Here is a 21,145-nt window from a genome sequence, read left to right on the forward strand (position 1 = left end):
CTTAATATCAAGAAACAGCATAAAAGAACAGCATTTATTTGAAATCGAATCAAATAATAATATTTTATATTATAACTTCTATTTTGAATATACATTTTTCTAGTTATCAAATATTTGTTCAATATATGTTCTCAAATATTTGATATGCTATTTTGCTCTTGTGTATCAATCAATCAATCAAATTCTATTTATATAGCAAATTTTCCAAATAAATCAATGCAGTTCAAGTGGTTTACAGGCAAGAACAAGCAATTTACACTAAAATTAAAACTAGGGTAAAACTTGCTCACAAACCATAGTAATTTACCATTTTTGAGTGAATCATTCTTTTAAGTTGAATCTTTTGTCAATCACATCGATTCACAAATTATTCAGTGATTCGTTAGCTAGTCGATATTTATCAAAATGATTTTTAGGAATGGACATTTATTTACTGCGGGAACACTTTTCTTTTGTTGTCTCTTTTCTTTCTCTCTCTTTTTCCTCTTTTCTTTCTTTTATTCTCTCATTTTCTTTCTGCCGTCTAGCTCTCTATTGCGACATACGTACTTTAATTTCACATGAAAACATTACATTCTACGCTACATTATAAATTGTATTGATGCTCATATTCTTCAGCCCACATGCAGTAGCCTAGTGGCTCGCAAGTGCCTCGCTTTGTTCATTAATTAAACTAATTAGTTGGTTTTAAAATAAAAGGCTTTCTGACTTTGCAGAGCAGGCAGTCAAAATGAATCATCGCTTTGCCAGTTGTTTGTCCCTGTACTGATTCGTCAGCACTTAGGGATTAATTGCGCTTTAAAAACCGCATGGCTAATGGAGCGTCTCATCTGAGGGTTGGGTCCTTCAGTCCTGATATCCTCAAATAGTTTTAATACACAATATCTTATATCTCCAGAACAGCTGTGTATACCATCCAAATCTCATCACCTGTGAATTGGCTCCTCAACTGGGCTTTTAGTGGTTTCGCCTCCGTCCACTGATGAAAAGAGCTGTTGAATCTGCAGATTGAGTCAGTGAATGAAAGAGCAGCCTCCCACTGCGTGCTGTGTGGTTTTTTTTGCTAACACATGGTTCTGTGGTGTAGACTCATACTTATGTGGCTCCTTTCCAGCTGCAATTAATATAGTCAAAATACAGACTGTGTAATGAGGAAATACTAGGCTTTATTTATGTCCTGTGTCGATGGATACACTTAAGCCTTTATTCTGTGCTTAACTCACTAGTGGTGTGCTTAAACTTATGTATGCAAGGATAAATCAGCTGATCTCCCCTACCGCAGTTCATTCACTGCATTGGCTGCTGTGGTAAAGCTGGAATGTGAAGGTATGTGTTTATGTGTAGACCGGTGATTCAATAGCTTCTCCTTTTTATCCACTCTGGTTGTGTTGTCTAATCTTCACCGGGTTCACCGTTTGTCTGAGTCACACCACACATGGCCCTCTATTTGTTACCCCTTGTGATGTTTACGGTGGTGTGGGTTATTGTGGCAGATGTGAATGCAGCTGTTGGAGTTTAAAAAGAGAAGTGTTTCTCTGTTGCCCGTGTTGTTGATGCTGGTGTGCCTCTGAGGCTCTCCTTATTCTCTGTTTAAACTTCCTCAATTGCTTTTGTTTGTTCTACCTGAACTCTGAGTTTACTGATGTGATTTCATCAGATCATTAATAACGAGGCTGTCCAGGAGAAATAGGAGTTCAAATAATTTCACAGCCTGAAGGTGCAAACAGGAAAGAAAAACAAGGGAATAGATTAACTAAAATGAAAATTCAGTCACTATTTTCTCAATATCAGGAAACCACATGATTTTCTTTCTTCCATGGATTACACTCTAAAAAATGATGTCTCCTATCCTAAAACATTTAAAGGGGTGGTATAATGCTCCTTTTTACAATATGTAAAAACACTCTCTGTTGTCCCCAGAGTGTGTATGTTAAGTTTTAGCTCAAAATACCCCACAGATTATTTTTTACAGTATGTTAAAATTGTCCCTTTTTGAGGGTCAGTAAAAACATTTCGTGTGTGTCTCTTTAAGTGCAAATGAGCTGCTGCTCCCGGCACAGAGGGCGGAGCTTCAGGAGCTTGTGTGTGTGTGTGTGTGTGTGTGTGTGTGTGTGTTAGCAGCTCCGATTACCTCACACAGACAAGCACTAAAATGTCAGAAACTGTTCTGCATTTATGTTTAAAGACTCAAGAAGAAGTGACAACATGTAGAATGCAACATGACGTTTCTGAATGGTTAGTGGATGAATTTATGTTGCTGATGTGGAGTTAACTATCTTCAAGTCTTTGATTAGCATATTCTGTCATAATAATCTATAAAATCGCTCGTGTGGGAACTATTGTAAGATGCCTACAGAGTGACATGCTATTGCATTTGTGTTACGTACTGTATTACATGTGAAAAGACGGATGCGACAGCTTGAGCAGACTCACAAATGTGCTCTACTACAATAACTCTTCCTCTTCTCAACATGGACTGTGTGTTCCCGGGGGCGGGGTTTATGTAAATTTTAGGATTAGTGATGTCACTAACCCAGGAGGAATGTTGTGTAGTCCCTACCAGCCATTTGTTTTAGTCCTTTAAAAAAACGATTTCTTTAAAAGCAAATATCTTCCTTTGCTTTGAACTTTGAGCTTTGTAACTTTGCAGGTGTTGTTTATGCTCAAACAGCAACATTACACACTAACTAAAGTTAGAAAAGTGAAATCATAATCAACCACCCCTTTAACATCTACTTGAGTTGTAGCCCTGGAACCAATTCATTGCATCTAGTATATTTATTGCTAACTTATTTAGCTTGTAAATTTAATGAACAAGTAAGATATTACTTGTCACTGGCATTAGAGCAGTCATTGTTTATAGTTTATAGTCAATGTAGCAGCCACGGCTCGTCTGTAACCCAAATATTTATGCATGCCCCACCAAATTATTCATCCAAAACATAGACCTTTATGTATACTGAATCAATAATAAATTGTAAAAGTGTTCAGCATTCTACAACAAATATGTTTTGGATTTTCTCGAATTGTTTAAGTCGTAAAGTGAGCAGGATATATTCAAATGTAGCACATGGGTTCGGCTTGCATGTTTTATGATACTAGTAAGTAGGGCAGAGGGTGGCTGAGTCCTCCTCAGCTCTACAGCGCCCCCACGGTTTCTTGTGTAAGTCTGTGGTGGAAAATGGAACTGCAGCACGCTCTAATTTAGAGCTATTGGGGCAGATTTCAGACTGCCCCACTTATTTTCACATTACCATACGTAAACCTCTGTCTGTTTTTCCTATGTGTATTAGCGTATCAAATTAAGTAATAAGTAATAAATTCTTTTGTTTAAACATGCTCACATGAACAGCTTTTATATAGTTCTGTTGTGTTTGTTTGATGTTTGTTCTGAGAATAGACATGACTTTCTATTCCTCACCGGAATTCCTCCACGACTTGTGACATTCTAACATTCGGAGGCAATAAATACTGCATTAAGGCAATTCTAAGATTGCGTCCAATGTGTGTGATGTGTGTATTTAAAGCCTTTCAGTCAACATTAGAGCGCCACCCTCAAGGCTGAATAATCCAATGACATTAGACCTCTGCTACCTGCACGTATTCAGCTATTAGAAAATAAAGCTTACAAAATGTTTCATCATAAACTAGTGCTAAGACCCAGAACCTACCTAAATTTAAGGTCAGGATCCGCTACTGCAATGTAGTGTTTACCTTCACAGTCTCTTCAGCACAGTGGTAACCACAAAAACTTCAACATAAAATAAACTTTTTTAAATGTCAAACATAACAGCATTAAACACTAACAGGTATTTCCCTTTACTAAAAACAAATACAATGACACTTAATTCCAACATTTATTCTCCTTATCCAGTCCTATGCAAAGCTTGCTGGGAACTAGAAATCCAATGTTCATTTTCAAAGTTATCAAGACAATTTCATGAAGTTACTACAGCTTAATTTAAAAATCAAATAAATAAACAATTAACACAAAACATTTAGTTTAAATCACACACTAAATTAAGTTTATGTAATGATCAACATTATGATGTCAACAGAACTCAACAAAATATTGTTTGCAACTTAAAAGGTTTAATTAAATAAATTATAATTTTTAAACTGCAACCAGGCCTTTATTTCAGTTGTGGTAACAGGTCCCCTAAATTACTAGTCATTTATAGCAGAATGTCCAAGCTTCTCATTTCCATACATTGAAAGTGAATGGTGACCACTACAGATTTTCACTGAATAACAACTTTGGTCTGTATCTCAAATTAAGATCCCATATGACTTGAGATTACTTGTAATATAGTGAACTAGTCATATGGACTACTTTTATGATGTTTTTATAGTTTTTCCTTTTTTGGAGCTTGTCCTCTTTCTTAGATTTTTCTCCTGAGAAAAAGTCAATCTCAAATGCGCCCTCTCTAGAGTTTCAGAAGCTATCTCAGCAATGTCTCAAACTTTCAATATGATCTCAAACATATATACAAGTTTTTTTGTTTTTTTGTTAGGCAAAACATCTGAGACGAAATAGACACATTAAATGTGAGCTTTGAAAGAGCATCCTCTGGGTGGAAAAATGTAAATTCAGCAGTGTTATTTTTTATTATGTAAATACTATTATAGTATTTCTTGATAAATTAGCTTTTATTTTTATATTTTCAGCTTGCATTTTAAATTTAGTTTAAGTTTCTATAATTGTATGTGCTTTTGTCATTTTTAATTTCAGTTTAAGTTTTAGTACATTTCTAATTTTCATGTACGTTTTTTAAGTTTAAGTTTTTCATCTAATATTTATATTTAATTTTATTTCAGCTTTGTTTTAATGAACAAAAACCATTTTAAATAGTTTTAGTTAACAATAACAGCACTGAAAATTATCCAAGTATTCATAATGATTTCATTTTTAACTAATTTTATCATTTTATGTCTCCTTTAGTTACCCTTTCTCTTTCCCTCTCCCTTAATGATTCCTCTCTCCGCTGTAGTGTTGGCTAAGTGCTAACATGACCTTAACCTCCTCCACAGATCAGAGTGAGACAGTCTCTCAGACAGGTGTCTCATTTTCTCTTAGAGAATTCATACGCAACAGATGTTTGGCTGCGGTATGCATGTTTATGTGAGCATTGCATTACTCATAGTGTGTGTGCAGTTTTATCTATGTGCCTGCATGCAAATATTTACATTGAAGCTACATCAATTCTGATTTGCAATTCTACATATACCTGGAGGAAATTATACATATGCTCCGGATTTGTTAATCTGTTATCTTAAGTGTAATCTTAAGTGTAAATACAGACTGTATTTGTATACATTAAAATGTATTTATTAGCACAGCGGTATATACACTGTAAAAAATATGACATATATGTTTTATCATTGCTTAAAGGGATAGTTCGGCCAAAAATAATATTTAACCCATGATTTACTCACCCTCAAGCCGTTCGAGATGCATATGTCAATCATTTTTCAGACGAACACATTTTCAGTTATTTTAGAAAATGTCTTAGATCTTTCAGTGGTTATAATGTGAAGCTATGGGGTCCACGTCCTACGTCATACGCCGGCATCCATCTGCCGTGAACGCGCGTCGACCGTTGCCGGAAGCAAGATATTTTCATTTATAAAGTTTTAAATATGTATATTTTTACGACAAAACAGCACGGATTACCCTCAGAAGGCCTTCGTTTATCCCCCTGGAGCCGGATGGATTACTTTTGTGAAGGATGCATGCACATTTTGGGACTTGAAGGAGGTGGACCCCATAACTTCACATTATAACCACTGAAAGATCTAAGACATTTTCTAAAAAAACTGAAAATGTGTTTGTCTGAAAAAAGATTGACATATGCATCTCGAACAGCTTGAGGGTGAGTAAATCATGGGTTAAATATAATTTTTGGCCGAACTATCCCTTTAAGTTAAGCAATTTTCAACAAGCTTTACAAAATTCAACTATTTTTTTAAGTCAGTTTAATGTAATTTAAGTTGAAATGACTTAAACATCCAAGTTGATTTTACTTAAAAATTTAGTTTTTTGCAGGATATTGCCCAAATGCAATATAAGTTGATTGTCAAATTGTTAAATGCAAATTGACCAATATAAACAGGTCTTTACGAACGCAAGATATCTGAAAACTGCTGTTGTGTGGACTAAAAATATTGTTAGGTGTATTTGGATCGCTTCTTCGAAACAAAACCTGCTAAGTGGAATCTGATATGCCGTAGACCTATTACATGACCTCTATTGTTGAGTTATAGCTGGGCTGAAATGTGAAGTGCATTGCACTGGTCTGCATGCGGTGAAGCGTCTGCAGTCGATAACAAGCAACTGTCAGTCTGAGCCAGTAAAGAATGTCTTCCTCATCTCAACACAGGCAGGCTGGAGCTTTCTAGACCATCATCTCCAGATGTTTTATCTAGCTTTAACATATGATCAGCCTCCATACCACCCATTAATGGCAAACTCGCTGGTCTGCATGGTATTTGATAGCTAGAATTGTTTAACTGTGAGGGGAGATGAAAGATAGAGAGCTGTGTTAAACGAAAAAAAGGATTTGGGAATATAAAATAGGACTAGAAGAGGGTGTGGAATATGGGCTGTTGTGAAATCATACTGTCATCTCTCAGGCATGTCTGCTGAATTCTTTCTGCCTTCTAAATTTTCCCTCCTATTTCTCATCCCTCTATTTTCTCCTATTTTGAACTCTTGAGTCTTTCTAATGCCACCTCTCCCCAAGAGATTACCTCACAGTTCTGTAGCTTAAGCTCTCCATTTTGTGCCTCTTTTTCTCTTGTTGTCGTCTTGTCCTTGTCTGCTCACGCTCTTTACTGCCTGAGTGCAGAAACAGCAGGTTCTGAATGTGGCATGATAATGCAATAGGCTATTGGTATTCATTCCTGTCATGTTCCTTACAGCTGTCAGCATATCTGGCTTTCTCAATTTCATTCCCTGTCTGTCTTTATTCTAGCAGTGACTTTGACTTTTCGTTTTGCACGTGGCCTCCAATTAATGATGTCTTAACATTGATGCTTTTGCATTGATTTACATAGCCATCCAGAAAGCTGTCATGTCAGAGTTACTGATGCCTGAGAGGCTGAGTAAAAGAGCTGTTTGGCAAAAGATGATGTGAAATAGCTTGAAGTCAGCTTTTAAAATTAACATAAACTTATTACACAAAGAGCTTAAACAAAACTGCTGGCACTTTACACAAATTGGCTATAAAATTGAGCCTAAACGTCATAAAAATGTTAGTTGTCAATCTCTGGAAGTCAACTGAATTTTATGTTAGCGTTTTTTGTTTTATATGAAGTTCTCAATTTTTGCAAGTGTAAAAAGTATTTATAAAAGTTGAGAAAATGGATTGAGGTTATTTGTTTGTCTTCCCAGCATTCTGTAAAAAATAATTAAATTAAATAAAATCCAAATTATGTTATTTATTAGGTGTCAGTTTTAAGGAATGTTCTGTAATGGGGGAAATCATGCAGTAAAATGTTAACAAAATAACTACATATTATACAGAAATAGCTCAAATTAATTGAATATCAATTCAAAAGACTAAGTAAAAATAATGACTTTTTGTATTATTAGGATATAGATCCAAAGCAATGGGACAGCAAAGTGTACTGCATTCATGGAAAGTGCTTGCTATTTTAAATGATAGGTTATGTTCTACATCTTACTAAGCTAAATGTTAACTAAAATAAATAGTCCGCACATTCAGTCATCCTTGCATACACTGCAAAAGAAGGTTTATTTCAGGTATTATTTCATTGATGGTAATCCTTTATTTTGTGTGTTGGAGAATAGAACAGTATGATAGAATCAGTCATAATTACCACACTTATTACGGAAGAGTCTTCAACATATTATTTGAGGGTCAAGGCCATTTTTATTCACCTACATTAAATCTACATTCAGGGTCAGTAATTAATTTTTTTTTTTACGTTTTTGAAAGACATCTCATATGCTCACCAAGGCTACATTTATTTGATGAAAATACAGCAAAAATAGTAATAGTTTGAAACATTATCTCCGTTTTAAATAACTGTCTTCTATTTGAATATATTTTAAAATGTAATTTATTCCTGTGATGGCAAATGGCTCAAGTCTTCAGTGTTACATGATCCTTTAGAAATCATTCTAATATGCTGATTTGCAGCTCAAGAAACATCTCTTATTATTATCAATGTTGAAAACAGTTGTGCTGCATAATTTTGTGTAAGCGGTGATTTAATGCATACTGACCCCAAACTTTGTAGAATACTGCAAATATAGTGTATCCAGCTATGTAAATTATGGATTTACCACTTTTTATAGACAACGTAAAAATGATTTTATGGGTTGGGTATTTTGCTTTTTCTCCCTTTTTTTGCTCTTTAACAGCATGTGAATGAATTGTAACAATGCAATTCAGGATGGCGCATCTCTGACACCCTCCCACCCACCTGCTGCTTTATCTTTGCTTTATCTTCAGTAATCGAAAGGGTTCATTTCCGTATAGCTGAGAAATGAGAAACGTCAACCTTATTATCTTCGGTAATTAAGTCGAACCGTCTTTCCAATCTATCACACTGAAGTAATCACCTGATTTCATTTAGTTTCACCGGAAAAGAGGATTTTTCACAGCACACACACCTGCTGACGGGTCAATAATTAGTCTTGTGTGAGAAAATAAATGAGTGCTGAAAGTAAAGACACCGTTCTAACTGTAGAAATCAAGACATGTGGCAGACAAAATGTATTGCTTGTCACTATCTGCTTTTTTTTTTTAATTGAAGAGTGATTTAAATTTCAGATAAATTAAAAAGCTGCATTAAATAAATTAAACATTACGTAGATTGCAAAATCTCTCTGATTATCCTTTCCAGCTTAAATAACTCAGGTGCTTTCTAAGCAGTCAAAAGCTGCTTTGGTGTCATATGTTGCATGTAAGGGATAATGTAGAGCGAGGCGGTTGTTATAGCGAATACAACCCCGACAGGCTGATCAGGACCCCCGACGTCTTGAATCAGCCTGAAGGGGTTGTATTCGTTATAACAACCGTCTCGCTCTACATTATCCCGCTTATTACATGGCTACCTACTAAATAAATCAATAATTTGACACAAAATATTGATTTAAAAAGGAGTTTATCGATTTAAAAACGATTGTATTGCTTCCGCTAAAGAAAATAGTCCGTTCCGTCTCTACGGTTAGAATCCTGCGTCCATAGCAACACTCTGTTTTTCATGGCAACGGTGTGTTATATAAATTGTCTCTGGTTATACTTATCAGCGGTCTGTTATCAAGAAATAACAGACCGCATTCTACATTAGAATTCAACCAAGCCATGTAATAAATGAAAATAAAGTACAGGAAAGATTACTTGGGTAAGATTATATTTAACCGATGACTCCTCAGACTGGAGAGTTATTTAACCTGTTAACTCTCACAACCCCCTTTTTGAGCATAAATCTAAACTTAAATGGTTATAATTTATGAATGCTTTGGAATACAGGTTGGCTTTTTAAAGAAGTGAAAGCACTCCAAAAATTGAAAGTGTAAAGTTGTAGAAGTTTACAAATGTGAACTAAACTTTATTTTATACAAAATATATATATATTACAAAATAATGTGGACTCTAATTTCTAGAAAATCAAAGCCATATATCTAATCAAATTGTGCTCCAAATTTGAAGATGATATTACAAAAAATGAGCCAGCTAAGAGGATTTAAAGGACCTTTTCCATGGTAACACAATGTCCAATTTTCACAGAACGAATTTAGAATGTTTAAGCTTTGGAATGATACATAATGTATGATGATTATTAAAATATGAGATTGGGAAAAAAACAAAAAGGCATTAAAAAAGCTGTGCCAACTGTCCCATTACTGGGACACTGACAGTCAACGGGCCATGCAAATAATCCATTTGAGGGTTTTTTATAAAAAATCTGTTTTATAAAGAACAATGTAACAAATATTATTATGGAAAAGTTTTTGAAATGCTTTTGAAATACTTTTCAATTTGTTTTCTAAAGTTATAAAAGTCACATGACAAATATCATTTTGCTAATAGATCATTTTAATATTTCTGCTTAACATCACTCCTTTTGGAAATGATCAAATGCAGTGAAGAGAATATAAGTGGGTCAGATGCATTCAGGGTGAGGTTGCTGAGAGAGGGAAATGCTTTTTCTCTTAAAGAGCGTGGGATTCGGGATCCTTGCCAGAAATATCAGGAGAGTTGATATCCTGTTCTGCTTTAGCCATTTCCTTGACATTGCTGCTGTTTTATTTGCTAGCTCAATGACTGGATCATAGCGGGGCTGGAAATATATCATTCAGAATGAACATAGCATGTTAAATCAGGATGTTATTATTCGTCTCTCTTCCTCAAATGCCAGTTCAATAAGATATATGCATGTCCTGGAGTGAATTAATGGTGGCCACATTACAAATTAGTATTCTTGCCGTTTCTGTTCTCGCTTTCACTCTTTCTCTCTTCATTCTCACACTGGCAAGCTGTGGTGACACACTGAGCTGATTATGAGTTTGCTGCATGTGCAGCGGTTACAGCAATGCATTTGTTCTCTTTTACTTCATAAATTAGCTTCTCTTCCTGCCTTCTTCTTGTTCCCCACTATCACTCCATTTATCTATCTCTTGTAGGTTCTTAATCCACACTTGACAAATAACAGCCGACATCATGATTAAATTAACTCTTAAATTCTATGCCGTTCGTATTGCAGGGGCTGTTTTGAATCTGTAATGCATTTACAGAAAATGAATCCTTTCAATCAGATCTCAATTACTCTCGGTGAGCCGATATGAGTCATTGATCATCTCTGAGTTAAAAAAAAAGAGAAAAGTTAACGCTGGTTTGGGTTTCAATAAATTAAACTGCATTGTCTATCTCTTTTATTATTATAAAATTGAGTTCATCAACAGTTTCGAATGTTATGTTCGAATACAGTTCAGCTTTCAGTTTGCCCCTGCCCTACATGTCTTCTTTAGGCACTAATGACTGTTTAAATTACTCTAGCTTTGAAGTACTTTCATTCGTAGAAATCTGTAACCAGATCAGAGAGCAGAGATAGTTGTAACAGTCTAATTATAATACATTTTGTACAATATAATGTTGCTGCCACAGAAAATGTCCACAATAAACGGTTTTACAGCATAGGATTCTGGAAGAGGTTATTTAAATATGTGAGAAGTTGTTGCCACAGCTGCCAATGTCAGTAAAAGGAAAATGTAATGGCCATAAATATTTGTTGCCTTAATAATGTCCACAAACGGCATTTTGTGTTATTTTAATTAAATTATTGAATTAAAATTTTGATTGTTTTATTTAATTTTATTTAAAAAGGTGGTTGATTATGATTTCACTTTTTTAACTTTAGTTAGTGTGTAATGTTGCTGTTTGAACATATACAACATCTGCAAAGTTACAACGCTCAAAGTTCAAAGCAAAGGGAGATATTTGCTTTTAAAGAAATCGTTTTTTTATGAACTACAACAAACGGCTGGAAGGGACTACACGACATTCCTCCTGGGTTAGTGACATCACGAACCCTAGAATTTACATAAACCCCGCCCTCGGAATACAATTATCATGACAGAATATGCTAATCAATGACTAGAAGTTAACTCCACATCAGCTGCATACATTCTTCAAATAATAGCCATTCAGAAATGTCCTGTTGCTTTCTACATGTTGTCACTTCTTCTTTAGTCTCTCCATCTTTGTCTGACTCCAGTTTGAACATAAAAGGTTAAAAGTTTATAAATTTTAAGTGCATGTCTGTGTGAGGTGAAAGGACAGAAGTTGTTGTAGCTCCACCCTCTTTTTGGGAACAGCAGCTCATTTGCATTTAAAGAGACAGACACAAAATGGTGCGTTTTTGCTCACCCTCAAAAAGTGACAATTTTAACATGCTGTATAAAAATATCTGTGGGGAATTTTGAGCTAAAACTTCACATACACACTCCGGGGACATCAGAGATTTATTTTACATCTTGTGAAAAGGCATTATACCACCCCTTTAATTGTTTTTATTTTATTTCTTTATTTGCAGCTAAATTGCATCTGTCATAAGAACATGAATAAGATATATTGTGAATTTATTCCTCATATATTAATTTTAGTGGTTTGATGTGATGAATAGCCCTAAAATTCTACATGGAGTTTTGGAGAGAGAAAAAAAACTTTAGACATCCTAGATGGTAATGTCCAGTCAAAGTTTATTTATACAATACATTCAAAAGCAAAATAACGTGACCCAAAGTGCTGCACAAATATATATGCGTATAAAATATATAAACTTTCAAATTCAAACTACAAACTGTTTTTTTCAGTTCCTAATGAAACCAACCAGCAACCAGCCAACCAGCAAGTGTGTCCTAGTTTCCTTGTTAACTTCTTGAAATTTTAGAATTCTGAATATTTTCTTCCTCCAGTTAATATTTAATATTAGCTCATATATTCTCTCCTCCGGCTCTGATTTATAAAATTCAATAAAAAGTTAATTCCCCCACATCCACACACATTCTTACTCTCTGTCTGCTTCTTTTCCCTAGTCTGAAATCAGCTCTTTCAAGCACTCCATCCAGTGGGGCATTAGACCTGTCTGGCATCCCTCTTGGAGTGAAAGACATGGAGCGTCTCTGTGCCTACCTTCATCACCACGCGTCCCGCATCGGCAGCATAGAGCTGGGCTTCACCGAGCTCACAGACGATGCCTTCCTCCTGCTCCTCCCCACGCTGGCGTCCCTTCCCCGCCTCGAGACTCTGGCCCTCAATGGCAACAGGCTGACCCGTGCAGTGCTCAAAGAGCTCACGGACACGCTGAAGGACCCGGACAGATTCCCCAGCGTCACCTGGATCGACCTGGGGAACAACGTGGACATCTTCTCCCTTCCACAACCGTTTCTGGTGAGCCTGCGCAAGCGCTGCCCCAAAAAAGGCAACCTTCCCACCATCCTGGAGTTCGGCGAGAGCCAGGCCAGCGAGCCGGAGGGCCGAGTGGATGAGGACGACGCCGATGATACGAACAGGACAGAGAGCATGGGAGAGCTCAGATCTGAGGTAGAAGAAGAGATTGACGGTGAAATGGAGATCGAGGACATGATGGAGGAGTTGCTGGACTTTGACAGGGAGGTGCAGGGCAAGGAGGACGAGGAAGACAGTTTGTGGACCTTGGAGGAGCAGCGGTTGGTAAAAGATCCGGTCGCAAAGTGGAGCAAAGAGAAGAGGCCGCCCAAAGCAGAGGGTGAAGAGTACTTTCAAAGCCAGTCTTCCCATCTGTCTTGCTCCAGCCAGTCACAGCACTCCTCTGGAGCCATTGAGCCTTTAAGAGAAGACTCTGTCCCTGACCAGTTAGCATGTCATTCGGACAACCCTACCTGATTAAAGCCACTGTCTAATTTGATTAGAGGCTATAACCTTAGTCCCTTTAAGAAAAAGAGAGTGCAAGGAAGAGTGTGACAGGCTTGTTTTCAGACTGGGTTGTCCAAGAAGTCATGTGATTCTGCAGGTTTTATAGGTTTAACAATCGTAGCGGTTGTCTGTTGTTGCAAAGGAGAAATGAATTACTTGTGAGGTACAAAAATATCAAATATTCTTTCTCATTCAGGTTTTCCCCTTCACTGTCATAACCATGAACCTCTGTGCCTATGTGCCTGTTCAAAACCCTGCTGGAGAGGCATGTGTGTAGATGTGATCGGTTTTAACATGCTGGATATAAGCGGATTGGCTTGGGTTTCATGAATCAATGTGTCCATCTATGCATCTGATTGTTGCAAGCATCACATTTTCTCCTGCAGTGGAAAACAACTTAAATTCTATTCAGTATCACCCAGTGAATATGCATGTCCCGGGTGTCAGGTGGATGGGACGCAGATGAGATCATATTAAGTGCCCCTAATTTATACAGTGGAAAACCAAAATCTCTTGTCACAGTGTTGGCCCAAAATCAACGTGTTTGTATGATAAGAGCAGCGGGACTGAAGCCAAAGAGAAAAGACTCGCTATACAGAACAAAGTGTCGTTTGGCTACACAGTATATATAATGCTGATATTCTGTTGTTGTTACTTGACATGGATTTTGAAGACTATGTGTGGTTTCTTAGCTCTGTTCTTTAGAAGAGAACCTTTAACCACTAAAATGATATTGTTTCATTTTTATTTATCCACTGTTAAAAATAAAGGTATTTCATTGTATAAACATCTATTTAGTGCCTAATTGGAATTTTACATTATAGTTCTGATATGCCAGTAAATTAAAGTATTGTTTTAATGACAGTGTATATTGAATTGTCACAATGGATTTTTCTTTGTTTTATGTATTTAAAATTCCCTTGAGAATTAGGATTTATATTATATCCATTTATACTGTACTTTGTATAATATCATAATATGCTTACCTGCAAAATTGTGTTCAGTGTTTTTTTTAAAGTAGAATTAAGATCCACCTCAAATTATGGTTTATAACATAAATTATTAAAGGAAGCTCCTGTAACTAATCTATTTCAGATTATCATGTCATTTTATGGTCACCAGGTATCCTAAAATGATCCTGCTGTGTTTCAAATCCATAACTTCTTGACAAGTTGTGCCATTACAGAGTGATAAATATAAAAGTGCACTGAAGAGCTGTGTTCAATGACTTTGCCAGTATTTCTGTAAAGCAAGGAGAATGCTAGGAACGACAAACAGCAATAGGCCTATGTGTATAAGATTATTTGTAAACAAAACAAAATGTATTTGACTGTTGGCATCAAAACCAATAAACCTTTAACAATTATACACTTCATTTATGCGTTAAACAGTACATAAAATGTTGGGATGCTGGAACTGTGGTAATAACAATAAACATGTACGGAATTTCCTGGCGTTTGTGAACCGGAATATAGAACAATAATTGAACGAGTCTGGTGGAAAAGACTAGTACAAACTTTTAGTAATCGATGTCGACATCTAGTGGTTGGTAATTCTTTCGTGCATGGACTCGCTTGTTTTATGTAAACGACTGTTTGCGTACTTCCGTTTCAACGACCTTTGACAAAATTAGCGAATGAGGCTATAAATAATAAGCAAATTTGTTTAAGAAAATAAGAATGGACCAGCGAGGCCAGAAATACGGTCTAGGCTGCTGGATAATCCTTTTTTTAACTCTTGTTTTTGAACATGGTAGTTGGTTTCTAGCTATTCATATAGCTGATAAGTTAGTTGACCGTCTTGGACCAGCAACAAACCAGATGTTTGTTAAGGTTATTAAGGTGGTCATGGTACTGTAACTGGTCAGCCAGCTATGATAAACACAATCTGATGAGATTGGACTAGTTAATGACCCGTTTGGATTATAAGCCAGCTACTGTTCTAAACTGGATTTATTTTATTTATTTATTTTATTGTGTTTTAGTGAAATGTGGATTATTGATAGTAAGAAAGCATTAATCATGTGAATGTTCTTGTGGGCAAATCTCAAACCACAAATTAAATAATAAAAGTAAATAAAATGGTAGTATTTACAACAGCCAATGAAACTAAAATAATACGGGCTATGGCCTCATTTTTAACATCGACCGCATCAATATGGCTACTTATAGGCACCACCTGAATTGACTATTATTGCATCACTTCCGGGAAATAAGGTCAAAAATTGTTTCCCTTGTCCGCCATTTGAAATATTTGAACTTCCTTGTGACAACTTCCAATGTACGTTTTGGTTTACACTAAACAATTATCAGAGGATCTGAGCGAATAGTCTTAGTTTTTGCGTCTCATGCACGTTGGGATTCCGGCGTCAGTAGTTTTCTTACCCGATTGGAACAAAAAAGCGTAGAAAAGTGTGCGAATGCTGCGCGTATTCGAAACGTGTTCAACAACGGAACGCGGTAAAGTTTTTGCATGAGTTGAACGCTGCTTGCGGATAAGGAGAGGCGAAGGGAAGGCCTGTGAAGCCTGGGCTTTTTTCTTGCGCTAGTCATGGCCGGAAATTTTGATTCGGAAGACCGAGGGAGCTGGTATTGGGGGAGATTAAGCCGGCAAGAGGCGGTTTCGCTGCTCCAAGGGCAGAGGCATGGAGTGTTCCTGGTGCGGGACTCGATCACTATTCCCGGGGACTACGTGCTGTCTGTGTCGGAGAACTCCAAAGTCTCTCATTACATAATAAACAGCATCAGCAGCAATCGCCAGTCCGGACCAGGTAAGCGGTGCATCTAAAAATACTGAAAACGACGGGACGAATAAATACTGCTTTAGCAAAACACTTAGCAGCCAATTAGAAACTTGTGTGCTTCTTCGCTATGAATAGTTGGCACATTCAGTGTCATTTTTCGCTTCAATCTAGTATTACGTAGTAATTTAGTGTATTCTTTAAGATGTTTACACAAACAGAAATCAGTCATTTTTCCTATATAAACTGTATTTTTGGTTCAGTCATTCAGATAATCTATTCGTTTTACTGTACGTAGTGTGTAATCTCTGTGTGTATGTATGTATGTGTATATGCACATACACATATACATATATATATATATATATATATACACACACACACACACACATATATATATATATATATATATATATATATATATATATATATATATATATATATATATATAGATAGATAGATAGATAGATAGATACACACACACATATACACTAATTCACTATATATATACATACATACACACACACACACATATATATATATATATATTGTATGTATATATATATATATATATATATATATATATATATATATATATATATATATATATATATATATACACATTACACACACACACACACACACACACACATATACACTAATTCACTATATATATACATACATACATACACACACACACACACATATATATATATATATATATAATATATACACACACATATACACTAATTCACACTACATACAGTAAAACGTATATGCTCAATCAGCAATGCTGAGTTTAAAAACTATTATACAGCTTTTCCTCCAGTTTGAGCCAAAAAAAAAAGTAGTATTTTCGAAAACAGAGACGTTTATACACTGTTTACCAAGACTAGATTAAGGTAAAGCAGATCTTAATCGTCCATCCGTCATATGTCCTCTCTTGCTGTCATCCCGCAGGACTTGCTCCTCCTCGGTTCCGTATTGGAGATCAGGAATTCGATGCCTTACCTGCCCTGTTGGAGTTCTATAAGATTCACTACCTGGATACCACCACTCTCATTGAGCCCATTAGCAAAGCCAAGCACTCGTCCTTTATCAGCGTCAATGCGGGAACGGGAGTTCCTCAGAGGCTTGAAGAGGAGTTCGTCCGAGCTCTCTTCGACTTCCCCGGAAACGACGACGAAGACCTTCCGTTTCGAAAGGGCGATATTCTCCGAGTACTGGAGAAGCCGGAGGAGCAGTGGTGGAACGCTCAGAATTCTGAAAGCCGTGTCGGCATGATCCCTGTGCCCTACGTGGAGAAGTACCGGCCGGCCTCGCCAACATCAGGGGCCCCTGGGGGGTCTGTCGGAGGATCCGGCGCTCACGGCAACTCTGACGGCCACAGCTCTCAGTCTCCACCTCTGCTTGGTGAACCGGGCCAGTATGCCCAGCCCACATCCTTACCCAATCTACAGAATGGTCCGGTTTATGCCAGGGCGATTCAGAAGAGAGTTCCCAATGCCTATGATAAAACTGCTCTTGCTTTGGAGGTACAAAAATGTTTTATTTTTAATTTACAACATTGTATTAAACAGACACACAGATTATTTGTTTTGTATGTTAAAAACATCTGCATTTATATTACATTTTGAGAAATATATTTTTTTGTTTTGGCGCCTCCCAGTGGAACTGTAATTCTCTGTTTAAATCTGTTTTGTACATTACATTTACAAAGTAATTCCTCCACTTCTAACACTTGGTCTTTTGTCTTGTGTTGTTAGGTTGGCGACATGGTGAAGGTGACCAAGATCAATGTAAACGGGCAGTGGGAGGGTGAGTGCAAGGGAAAGCATGGCCATTTTCCCTTTACTCATGTCCGCTTGCTGGACCAGCACAATCCAGAGGACGAACTGAGCTGAGAGAGCAGACTGTCTTCCCTAGCAGCCCTTAGATGTACACTCATTCACACACATACACACACTCCGGCTCCTCACACATCCTCACTACTGCCCTTAACCTGTCCGCCTCATCATTACCTTGTGCCATTGTGTCTCATGCCAATGTACACAGCACCTGCAACAATTCCCTTGTTAGATTTTATGCAATAATTAAAGATATTTACCAAGTAAACACTAAATTCCACACACAACACCATACACTACAGAGAGAGGAGCATTAGTGTGTGGCTTCATGTGAACTGCGAAAAGAGGAAGAGCCTGCTTGGACTTAAAACATGAGCGGTTTGGTGTCTTAACAAGGGACTGTTCCTTTGCTTCTTTGAATGCGGTAGCATACACTACTTAGTGTCCTAGAACACAAAAGCTTTTTACACTACAAATCATCTACTACATGAAAATATTCAGAAATGCAGATCGAACATGCTTTGAATAGTCTTTTTGATTGGCTTGTCAGTCACTACTGGCTCAGCGCCAGTCAGACGGATGGGGCGGCACATTATATAAAAGATGGAGTAGCCCGAACCCGCACCGCATTTTGTTTTATTTATGCACAACATTTCTAATGTATACAAAATGGGCCATGTATCATTATTCACTACCGCTAAATAACTGTTTTACTACATTTTCATTATATATTATCAGGAAACGCTACTTGCTCCTTTGACCATTATTGCTGTACTTGGAAGTATTACACTAAATGCGGTTTTGTTGAATGTGTAACCGTAATTTCTAATGCTAGACTCAATACGTCAATATAAGATAGACTAAATAGACTTTTGTTGTTGTTTTTAAATAAAAATCCAACATTGTGACTTTTCCACTCAAATTAACTAATGTGTTTTTGCCAGAACTTCCCTTGCCAAGGTTGAAAAGACAATGAGTGGTTCTTGTAGTGCCTCTCTTATATGTTGTGGCCCAAAACTGCTTTAATATTAGATATAGATATTTCTAAAACAACCCAGTTATCTTTACAATAACTAAGTAGGATTTTATGAAGTGTCACATTAATGTGCAAAGCCTAACCTGATGCCTCAAATGTGTTTTGCTCAATTGATTTTGCACATACGAGTAGTCTTTATCTACTATCGGTTCATCTGGCTATTGACTTTTTTTTAACCATCGGCCTCCATCATGCCTGTATTATCTATTTCAGTGCAGAAACGGTGTATTTTGTTCTTTAATGCCCAAGTAAGACATTGTTTTCCTAATTGCCTGCCTTAATTGCAGATTGTTGTCAATGACCAAATCAGCATTGTCTTTAGCCTAAATTGTTGAATGCATAATGCGGGGAAAAGTGGAGTATGTTTTGTTCGACCTTGCAGAAATGTTTCTTTTAACCTGCTTCCATTACTATTGACTGTATGAGAGAATAGAAATCGAATATCTGTGGACAAATGTATAAATTATAACACTAATAGACAGGCTACCAGAACAACACTATCAAATGTTAATATTTTTACCCTTTACCTTTATTTGTTGTTACTTTTAAAAAGAAAAGTTGACTAACTTTGTTTGGTAACAATGACAATCACCTGGAAACTATTCAGTTATGTCACATTTAATGTTAGAAAGCTTTGTTGTGTGTGTGTAGGTTAGCTGTATGTTGTCATGATGTGACAGCAAGCCGGCCATGTTATGTAATTGTCGCTTAAGTCGTAATTATGAAGGACTTTGATGTTCATGATCTGTCTTAATAACTGTCTGTTTCAGTCACAAATTACCTTGATGATATTAGATCACTAAAATCAGCCACAAAGCAAAGCTGGAGTCTTGTAAGTCTGAACTCTCACCTGTGTCCTGTGAGAATGATTTCACCTTAAAAAAAAAAAGCATCACTTTCCTCTATGACTGAGTTGAATGAGTAATCGCAACAGTCGTGTCTGTACATTTTAATTGTACCCAAAGTATTATGTTTTAGAACCTAAATATCAACACAGTAATTTTGTGAAATTAATCTTGTGTTATCCTTTATGTGCATCCAAGTCTGTCAGAACCGTGTTTTAAGTCACACAAAAAAAATCCAACGTTTTTGTTACAGTTTTATTCATGTACATGAAATAAAGTTGACCCCTATAGTAATGCTATTAAACCTTTTACTTGGCCTCTGTCTGTAATATCATGCCTTGATAGTATTGTATTAGGATCAATGTGATGGAGAAGTGCTTGTTTCATTATCCTACCATAGCATAAGTCACTGTTTAATTTTATGACCAGCTATTATTAATTCTGACAAGCCAACCTGGTTGAAAATTGTATCAGATAGTAATAGCATGGTACTTTGAAATATAGTGTGATAGATGATTACCATATTTATCATGTACAATGGTATTTCAAAGGCACATTTGTACTCTATTGTTAGTGATCTACACTGATACGGCACACAATTTAATTTCTATGGTCTAATTGATAGAAATATACTTGTAAAGCAAGTTTAGGCAGAAATAAAAATACCATTTAAAATTAAATTAATGTATTATTTTATAATATGTTCAATTGAAATTATAAAACACTTACCTCATGCTGTTCCAAACCTGTATGATTGACTTCTACGGAACATAAAAGAAGATATTTTGAGATATTAAGAGTTTTGGTAACAAAACAATATTGATTATCATTGACTTCTATGTTATGGCCTAAACAAACACAGATTTTCTCAAAATATATTTTTGTATGCTGACAGAGTAAATTAAAATAATTTAGCTTTTTTTTTTAGTGAACTATTCCTTTAAGTTTTCATTTCAATTTTAAGGTGTTATTTTAAATGGACTTTTCTTTAAACTAATATATTTCTAACAATTATACACCATAGAACGACGTGAGGGTGAGTAAAGGACGACAATGTTCATTTTTTGTGGGTGAACTCTTCCTTTAAATTCTAGAGTTTCTATTGACAATTTTATTGAATAACGTTGGCCCTAAATGTGCCACTTTAATACACGATGTTTGGTAACAAAAATAGCAGAAAAGCACAAAGATTTCATTCTCTATTCAAATAAAGATGGTTAAAATCCAGCATTCGTAAGGGAGAGAGGGAG

At 36.2% G+C, this 21,145-nt stretch overlaps 2 protein-coding genes across 2 annotated transcripts in view; both read left to right on the forward strand.

Annotated features, from left to right (window-relative positions):
- Positions 1–14,770, forward strand: part of lrrc75a (leucine rich repeat containing 75A) — a 23,527-nt gene extending 8,757 nt beyond the window's left edge. Inside the window, 2 exon segments of the mRNA XM_079885345.1 lie at positions 12,569–12,635; positions 12,637–14,770. Coding sequence (XP_079741471.1) covers positions 12,569–12,635; positions 12,637–13,397 — 828 coding nt within the window. The 3' untranslated portion in view covers positions 13,398–14,770.
- Positions 14,771–15,656: 886 nt separating this feature from the next.
- Positions 15,657–20,044, forward strand: crk (v-crk avian sarcoma virus CT10 oncogene homolog). Its single transcript, XM_079885477.1, has 3 exons — positions 15,657–16,197; positions 17,128–17,702; positions 17,934–20,044. The coding sequence occupies exons 1-3, from the start codon at positions 15,978–15,980 to the stop codon at positions 18,069–18,071; spliced, it is 933 nt and encodes a 310-aa protein (XP_079741603.1). The 5' UTR covers positions 15,657–15,977; the 3' UTR covers positions 18,072–20,044.
- Positions 20,045–21,145: the final 1,101 nt, after the last annotated feature.

Source organism: Squalius cephalus (assembly GCF_949319135.1).
Source record: "Squalius cephalus genome assembly, chromosome: 11".
Classification (NCBI taxonomy): Eukaryota; Metazoa; Chordata; class Actinopteri; order Cypriniformes; family Leuciscidae; genus Squalius; species Squalius cephalus.

Excerpts from the sequence above, each read along its gene's own strand:
- crk (XM_079885477.1), top strand. The coding sequence starts at position 15,978 with ATGGCCGGAAATTTTGATTCGGAAGACCGAGGGAGCTGGTATTGGGGG. Across the intron at positions 16,198-17,127 it reads CAATCGCCAGTCCGGACCAG|GACTTGCTCCTCCTCGGTTC; the intron begins GTAAGCGGTGCA and ends GTCATCCCGCAG. Across the intron at positions 17,703-17,933 it reads AAACTGCTCTTGCTTTGGAG|GTTGGCGACATGGTGAAGGT; the intron begins GTACAAAAATGT and ends TTGTGTTGTTAG.